At 43.7% G+C, this 9,124-nt stretch overlaps 1 protein-coding gene across 2 annotated transcripts; it reads left to right on the top strand.

Annotated features, from left to right (window-relative positions):
- Positions 1–315: 315 nt before the first annotated feature.
- Positions 316–8,480, top strand: LOC306701381 (coatomer subunit delta-like). 2 transcript variants are annotated; one of them, XR_013767236.1, is made up of 11 exons: positions 316–474; positions 2,099–2,362; positions 3,254–3,433; positions 3,560–3,765; positions 3,859–4,020; positions 4,727–4,892; positions 4,984–5,131; positions 6,101–6,209; positions 6,420–6,624; positions 7,156–7,529; positions 7,607–8,480. XR_013767236.1 is itself a non-coding variant. In XM_079166679.1 (10 exons), the coding sequence occupies exons 1-10, from the start codon at positions 472–474 to the stop codon at positions 7,243–7,245; spliced, it is 1,533 nt and encodes a 510-aa protein (XP_079022805.1). In that variant the 5' UTR covers positions 316–471; the 3' UTR covers positions 7,246–8,480. The 2 variants fall into 2 exon arrangements, 1 of the variants encoding a protein (XP_079022805.1); XM_079166679.1 differs by having other exon boundaries at positions 7,156–8,480.
- Positions 8,481–9,124: the final 644 nt, after the last annotated feature.

The raw sequence follows: 9,124 nt of genomic DNA, 5'->3' as shown, positions 1-9,124 counted from the left end.
AAATATTTTATTATTTTATTATTTTGTTATTTTTTATTTTGATATTTTATTATTTCATTATTTTATTATTTTATTATTTTATTATTTTATTATTTTATTATTTTATTATTTTATTATTTTACTAAACTGTAAGTACTAGACATCCTGATTCACACTCCATACCAAACAATAACTTGGTGGCGGTAATGCACCAATTAATTGTTTGCCAACCGCCAATAAACCTCAAAGAAGAAGAAGAAGAATAACTTTATTTACGCAATCGGCCCAACGTTTTTGGTGCACACGTCACTGGTTTCCACGGTGGGCGGGTCTACCGCTGCTCTTCTTCCGGTGGAGACGTGGCTCTGCTCTCTGCTGCCATATTATTTGACGCTAGCTAGCTGGCTAACAATCACACACAAGAAAAATCACCCGAAATCGATAAAACACGAGAGACGGAAGATCGTCGTACCGTAGAGAGAGAGACCGAAAATGGTGAGTGACACAGTCCCACAAATATCAAGATATTCCGTGGCTTTTATCGAGGCCTAGCAATTATCATAACACTGGCTAACCAGGTTAGCCTACTAAGATAGCTGTCGGCTAGCTTTTAAGCTAACCTGGCAGCTAGCTATGGGCTAGCTTGTTTCTCCCAAGAGCGAACTAACAGGGAAACCAACACGTAGCTTTTCAGTGAGCTGACAGCGCTGACATTACATCGAGTTACTTAAATCAAGTGAGTGAATCGTTGTGTCTTTACACAGAGTTAAACATATCAGGTGAGTAGGCGGCTTTGTGTGTGCAGACATTGGTGACGTTAACTTAGCTTGACACGTTAGCATTAGCTCCTGTCACTAGCCGAATCCGAGCTAACGTTAGCTGCTGTCATATTGTCTGTTACCGTTGTTTTAACAAAACCTCACCGAAATATACATTTTTGTTATAATTAAATTCAACCGGCTGCTACAACGTGTATTCAGGAATGTCAACAACGTTTGCCTCCAACCAGGAAGTTATTTTGTCGACCTTAAACCCACAAGAACAGACCAAACAAGTTGGTCTAAAAATGTTCACATCAACAGTCTGACAACCTGAAGACACTCTGGGATTTATTGTTGAGTCGATCAACAGAAAATGTGTCTGCAACTGCTTTTATAACAGATTTTAGTTTGGGACATTTTAAAGGCCAAAATCTGAATATCTCTGTTTCTGGATTAATAATCAGTCAAAAGTTTTGGAACAAACTCATCACCAATAAGACGAGAAACCTCTGCTGGTAGTTTAGGAAAAAGTGATTTTTCACAATCTTGCCTTTAATTAACTAATTTATAATATTCATGAATGTCATCATTAAGTTCAGATCCATCGACCATCTCTTTAATTTGTAACTTCAGCCATACGTCAACGTGGAGTGATTACAGTTCATTCATTCATTCACACTCATGTTAAAGTAAACACCATTGTGTGCAGGTTATCTAAATGTAAACGTGTCGTACCTGTCCACACTCGATGAGAACGCTTCACCAAACACTCGTTAACATTTGTGGTGATTTTGGTTTGGTTTCTCAGCACACACACACACACACACACACACACAGACGTGATGTAATTATATCTTCTGAATCGCCTCTCACCAATGTCAGATTCAGCATACATGTTATCTGTGGCAGCGATTATTTAGATCATATTTCAGGTCATTTAGCTAGTTGGCAGACGGCTAACGTACTCTTAGTGTTCTTCCACCAGGACTCAACATAGCAGGTCGCCTTAAGCAGCATGAACCAACAGAACAAGTTGTACCGCTAGCTGACCGGGTATTTCTTTGTTGAATCTGCTTTAACGTTTTCTCCTCAGACAATATTAAATATGCTGATTTAACTTGGCAAGACTTGCTCTCCCTAAAAAGACGCAGACTTCAGAGGGAATTCTGCTTCCTGAAAGAGGAAGTAAAAGAGGAAACTGTCAGTAATGTGTGCATTAACTTCCTTTAGCAGTGTCACTTACTTTTTGCCATTTGGTAACATTTGCATGCTCAAAACAACTGGTGTATGTGTGTAATATGCTACCTAGTCATAGCTTTGTAAGCACTTTAACAGGCGAGTTTCCTCCTCACCTGCAGGTGCTGTTGGCAGCGGCGGTGTGCACCAAGGCCGGCAAGGCCATCGTATCGCGGCAGTTTGTGGAAATGACCCGGACGCGTGTCGAGGGTCTTCTGGCCGCGTTCCCCAAACTGATGAACACGGGCAAGCAGCACACCTTCGTGGAAACGGACAGCGTTCGCTACGTGTACCAGCCGCTGGAGAAGCTCTACATGGTCCTCATCACCACCAAGAACAGCAACATCCTGGAGGACCTGGAGACGCTGCGACTCTTCTCCCGCGTGGTGAGGAAGCCGGACTCTCTGTTTGTGTCTGTTCGTTAAGTGTGACGTGAAGATAGCCGGTCACATGGTGGCGTGAAGAAATGGGTTGGTTGAATGATTCCCCATCTGTACACGTGTTGGCACCGGTCAGCACAGTTCTTTGAGTTATTCTCGTCTGCAGCGTGTCGCGGTGTTAACGGTCTTTGTCTCAGTGGTGGAGGACAGACAGTAAATACATCTCAGGCTTCAGAGGAACCCAGCGGATGACCGTCTGCTGCTGCTGTACGAACAGTGATGATGATAATTGAGCATTCATGAGTCCTTAAATTCAGATGTTCACACAAAGATCTGTCTCACTGTTATATTTCATACCTGAAAGTGATGTTCTGTTGAGTTAAGAACATTATTTATCTGTCATGTTTTTATATATGTTGTATACAAATATTTATTGTTATTTGTCAAGTTAGCATCAGAGACGACCGTACGACCACATCCTGTATTCAGCTTTCTTCAAAGTTAAATGATTTTCTTCATGTAACGGAGCCGCGCTGCTGTCTCCTTATTTCACCTCTTTGGCTTTTTAAAATATTTTATAATTAATTGATGGATCAGAATGAGTCCTCATGTTCTTATAATTACTCTGAGCTTAACATCTGTATCGATCCTGTTGTTTGAAAAATGTAAAACTTTAAACGTCTCATCAAAAGGCTGCGTTTCTGCCACAAAGAAGTTTAGAAAACAAACTGTTGATAAAGTTCATCAAAAAGAAGCCGATGCTTCAACAACCTCTCAGCAGAGTCAAACCTTCAGCCTCTTCTGTCCCGTAGAAATGATCTTTTCTGGGACTTATTCCCTGCGTGATGTACCGATTACTCGCTCTGCTTCAGTGGTCTTGATATTTCCGTGCTCCAGATCCCGGAGTACTGTCGTGTGCTGGAGGAGAGCGAGATCTCGGAGCACTGCTTCGACCTGATCTTCGCCTTCGATGAGATCGTGGCTCTCGGCTACAGAGAGAACGTGAACCTGGCTCAGATCCGCACCTTCACAGAGATGGACTCCCACGAGGAGAAGGTGTTCAGGGCCGTCAGAGAGGTGAGCGCACGCTATAAATGAATCTCCAGATGAGCAGAAGTGTATCTCACAGATATCTTTCATCCCATGAACTGTTGTAAAAAGCTTCCCAACATGCAAATGATGCATTTCGTTGTTGCCCCACAGACCCAGGAGAGAGAGGCCAAGGCGGAGATGAGGAGGAAGGCCAAGGAGCTGCAGCAGGCCAGGAGGGACGCCGAGCGCTCCGGGAAGAAGGTGCCGGCGTTCGGCGGCTTCGGCAGCGCCGGCATGACCAGCGTCTCCTCGAGCTCCATCATCACAGACTCCATCGTCGAGCCAGAGAAGCCCAAGATCACTTCGGCTGCAGTCAGGTACAGATCTCCTGCGTGTGTGTGAATTCCTTTGTAGCTTTGGGTGGGAGTGTTTTAGGAGGCGACGCTCTTATTATCGTCTTTCTTTTGCAGACCAAGTGGATCCAGTAAAGCTCTGAAACTGGGCGCTAAAGGGAAAGAGGTGGACAACTTCGTGGACAAGCTGAAGTCTGAGGGTGAGACCATCATGCCCAGCACCGGGAAGAGAGGCTCCGATGTGTCCAAAGCTCTGCCGCCACCAGCCAACGTGGAGAGGTACAGACCCCTCTATGCTTCAACATGGATGTTGTTTATTCCTTCGTATGAGGATCAGATGATATACTGATGATGAAACCGAGTACTCGGCTCAGATACTCATTCGTTTCAGTAACGAGGAGAACAAACCTACGAAGAGAAACTTTTTGTGTCATCGAGGGTTAATGTTCAATAAGCCACACCCACATTTATGACTCGCGATGCGCCCTGAACATGAATAATTCAAAGTTAATAACCATGAGCAGGACTGTTTTAATGAATAGTTATAGACACTCATGAATATTCATAATGCTTAATAACACATTACAAATCCTGTTTTTTGTAAGTGAATTATAATTCCCATAGTTGTAATACATTATAATTAGAGATGCACCAATAGCCTACTATACACTTCAATACGTTTTTGGTATGAAAGTTGTCGGACATCAACTCTTCAGTGTGAGAATATCTTTATTTCACTAAACCTGATCTCTCCTCTTTCCTCTCTCCCTGAATCAATCATGACTTCATAGTTTCACAGTTTAATGTTTTTACATAATCGGGTTAAAGTGAACTCTTTATTAGAGGAGACATTTATAATGAGACGTGTAGAATAAAATGTTTTTGATAAAATATCGCTGTTTTGGTGCTTTTTCTTAGTTTCTTCTGTTCTTTTTCTGGGTTCAGAGGGTTGAATCCTGATGTGATGTGTTTGTTTGTTCTCCAGCGTACATCTTCGCGTGGAGGAGAAGATCTCGCTGACCTGCGGCCGTGACGGCGGCCTACAGAACATGGAGGTTCTGGGGATGGTGACGCTCCGAGTCTCCGACGACAAGAACGGACGCATCCGCCTCATCATCAACAACAACGACAACAAAGGACTGCAACTGCAAGTGGGTCTCCCACACGTCACCAGACCTCCTCTGGTAGATGATGTAACGACGGGTTTAGTGATTCTTGTGTTTCTTCTTCTTCTCCTCTCAGACACATCCCAACGTGGACAAGAAGCTGTTCACAGCCGACTCCGTGATCGGCCTGAAGAACCCGGAGAAGTCCTTCCCCCTCAACAACGACGTCGGTGTTCTGAAGTGGAGACTACAGACCACAGACGAGGCCCTCATACCGCTAACCAGTAAGAGTCTCCACACGTCCCAAAACCACCACGTTTAACCAGGATATGTCTAATAATAACAACAATAATATGTATTATCCACGATATCATTCCTCTGGTTTTAAGTCATCTATAGTGGTACTTTGCATAAAAACACACAATTCAAATGATTAGGAAATAAAATGTTGTATTTTTATTGATTTATCATTGAATCTAGTTTTATGAAGTTAAACAGCTCATAGTTCATCTCTAAAGTCTATTTGATCTGTTTATCTGCTTTAAAACAACAAGTTTCTCCCCAAAACTACATTTTACAAGATTACATTTGAACACATGACATGATATTATAATTTACATTCACACAATACTCAATTTTTACTGATTGGACCTTGAACGCACCACAATGTAACTGAATGGAACCTCCGTAGCGCTGTACAGTAACTAACAGCTGTCAGCGTCGCTAACGTTGCTGCGAGTCGCTAACGTTGCTGCGAGTCACTAGCGTTGCTGCAAGTCGCTAACGTTGCTGCGAGTCGCTAACAGCTAACGTTGCTGCAAGTCGCTAACGTTGCTGCGGGTCGCTAACGTTGCTGCGGGTCGCTAACGTTGCTGCGAGTCGCTAACGTTGCTGCGAGTCGCTAACAGCTAACGTTGCTGCGAGTCGCTAACGTTGCTGCGGGTCGCTAACAGCTAACGTTGCTGCGAGTCGCTAACGTTGCTGCGAGTCGCTAACGTTACTAGCTCTCCTCCTGACGATTTAAACAGATTTGTTGTTCACGTTTCACTCTCAGACTAGCGACTAGAAAGCATTAATGGCGATCTCCAAAGCTCATATTTCTACTTAAAATGGGCCGGTAACGATCACTATGATGGTTAAACTGTAATTATTCCGGGTCACATGACTCCCTGGTCATTCTCTGCTTTATTTAGTTTATTTCCATTTAGTCAGTGTTTGTGTGTGTGTGATCGATCGTATGTTGTTTTCCTCAGTAAACTGCTGGCCTTCAGAGAGTGGTACTGGCTGTGATGTGAACATTGAATACGAGCTGCAGGAGGAGAGCCTCGAGCTCAACGACGTGGTCATCAGCATCCCTGTACCGTAAGTACATCACGACAGCATCCTCTTGTAACTTCTGATGGTCAAACCATCACTTCCTGGCTTTATGAATCCAAACTTAATGTTTAGGGTCATATTTCCTTGGACTGTTTACATCGTATACTTCCAGCCTCTCCTCTCCTTCTTGGGGTTCAGAGGGTTAACTGTATGTTTAAAATGTGCGCTCATATGCGTCTTCCCGTTGCTCTGCAGGTCCGGTGTGGGAGCTCCGCTGATCGGAGATCTGGACGGAGAGTACAAACACGACGGCAGGCGAAACATCCTGGAGTGGTGTTTACCCGTCATCGACGTCAACAACAAGACGGGCAGCCTGGAGTTCAGCATCGCCGGACAGCCCAACGACTTCTTCCCCATCAACGTGTCCTTTGTGTCCAAGCGCAACTACTGCGACATCCAGGTGAGGCTTTTACTGAGAGGACGAGGTCTCTGTGAGTCCTCGTGGACAACTGGAGCTGAAGATCTTATTTTCTTTACTTTGGTTCTGAAACGGCTGTATTTTAAAAATGAACACTGCTGATTGTCTTTGTGGTGCATTTAGTCCATTCTTACAACAAGTAGTAAGAATTTGAGTTATATCGGCAGATATTAGATATTATCTTACTTAAGACGGGTTTACTACAGCTGTATGAACACAACATGAACAACTGTGCTGGGATTTCTTTGCAATAAACAAATAATAAGGAAGCTGCAATAACAACATAATGACTTGTAAGAAGTGTGAATTCATGTTTTGTCAGGTCTGTACGCAAGACAACAAAGCAAACAACTTCAAAAAGTCCTGTTTTCTGAATGAGCTTTGATAGATAAATGCTAATGCTAGGCTATGCTAGCGTTGTAGCAGCTCCGCCGCAGCATGAGAGAGGAAATATGAATCAGAACTCTTGATGATAAACGTGATGTTCATTTCCTCTTCTCTCTTTTCTCTCAGGTTGCCAAGGCGACTTACGTAGACGGCGACGGCCCCGTTAGATTCTCCTCAGAAATCTCCTTTGTTGTCGACAAATATGAAATCCTGTAAAAAAAATAAATAAATAAATCAAAGAAAACTACTACAAAAAAAAATCACCAACAACAAAAAAAAGTCCAAATGTATGCGACAGAGAAAGATTGCAGATTGCGTTCCTGTAAACGATCAGAGACTGAGTCCATCGACAGGACGACGCCGACCTCTCCCTGCGGGGGGGGCAGAGCAGCGCTGGTGTATTTATATGTTTGTATGAGAGAGGAGCTTCTATATATAGAGAGTTAAATCAACAGGAAACACACAACACTGATGTAGAACTGTGTAGAGGATGACTGTGTGTGGGGGGGGGGGGGGGGGGGGGGGGGGGGGGGGGGGGGGGGGGGGGGGGGGGGGGGGGGGGGGGGGGGGGTAGGAGGTAGGAGGTAGGAGGGAGGAGGTAGGAGGTAGAGAGGGAGGACAGAGGGACCGAGCTGAGCATCCTTCCTCGCCCAGGAGGCGACGGTTCTTCGGTTAACGGGGGTTCTTTGCTTTTCTTTCCTTGTTTTTCCATAACGTCTGGATCCTTGTACGCCTGTCGCTCTTTAATCGTTAAACTATGGAAAATATGATTATTTGCAAACCTGTGTGTGTGTGCTGTCTGCGGTTATCATTTCTATTTTTACTGTATAATTTCCCACTAATCTGGATATTGATATTTGACAGTAACTGTGAGGACTTCTCAGCTGCAGTAAAACACATTTGAGCATCTGTTGAATGTCCGTCTTTGCCGCTCCTCACTGTTTACAAAGAGACGCCGTGTTCCACCTCGAACAGCGTCCACGCCTTTAATCTGACATCCCACGAGGCATTTCTAACATCTGAGATCAGAGTGGACGTGTTTTTGGTGCGATGGTGGAAACACACACACACACACACACACACACACACACACACACACACACACACACACACACACACACACAGATCTGAGATCAGAGACTAACGACCTGTTTCCTGTCAGATCCAAGTTAAGCAGAGAGGCCCCCCCCCCCCCCAAGTCATCCTTTACTTACACCCTCATAGAACATCAACATTATTCAAGATATAAAGTTTGTTTTCATGTTCTTTTTCTTTTTTTTTTTCCTTCATTTGTACTCCCCAAATTTCAATTTAGCCAATGGTTGTGTGTGTGGATGTGGGGTTGAAAATGACTAGATTGAGCATTTTTAACAAAATTACTGAAGGGGAATCTTAACATTCCAGTGTACAATTAGAAAAAAATGAATCTTTAATGGAATAAAATGTATTATTGAAAAGTCTGACTTTTGTTTTTTATGTTGTTAAAGTTACTAGAAGCATCCTTTCATTTCCTGGTGACTCTGTCGCCCCCTGTGGTCTAAAGCTGTAGTGTCTCTGAGCACCAGAGTCTCTTCAGGTCTGACAGTCTGCCCCTCTCAGTCCTGGTTCTGGTTCTCCCGTGCCTCCCTTCCCTCCAGCGGCTGGTTCACATAGAGGATCAGGACTTCACTGAGACTGGTTCACATAGAGGATACAAACTCCATATATTTTTTTTACTATAAAATAACTTCCTGTGTGAACTCGAGTTAAATCTGCTGACTAAGCAAAGCTTTAAGCTCGGTGACCTCGTGCGTTGGCTTTAACTGTGAGGGTCACTGAAGCCAGACTAAACATGGAGCCACAGGTCGTTCTCTACATGCTTCATGACTCGCGTCTGATCTTCAGTAACTGTTTCCCACCCTTTAGTGACCCTCTTAAATCCTAAATCCTTGTGACCTCGTGCCTGCAGTCACATCTACCAAAGACCTGTGAGCGGTTCAACCTGAAGGTTTAACAGCAAATAAAGGTTTAGATTATCCAGTAAAATCACAAGTTAAGGCTCTACAATATAAATAAAGGAGTAATAAAATATAAATGTACATAACGCTACAGAATA

Source organism: Pholis gunnellus (genome assembly GCF_910591455.1).
Source record: "Pholis gunnellus genome assembly, chromosome: 9".
NCBI classification, from domain to species: Eukaryota; Metazoa; Chordata; class Actinopteri; order Perciformes; family Pholidae; genus Pholis; species Pholis gunnellus.
Note: the sequence above shows the minus strand (reverse complement) of the source record. Positions and strands in the feature narration are given on the sequence as shown.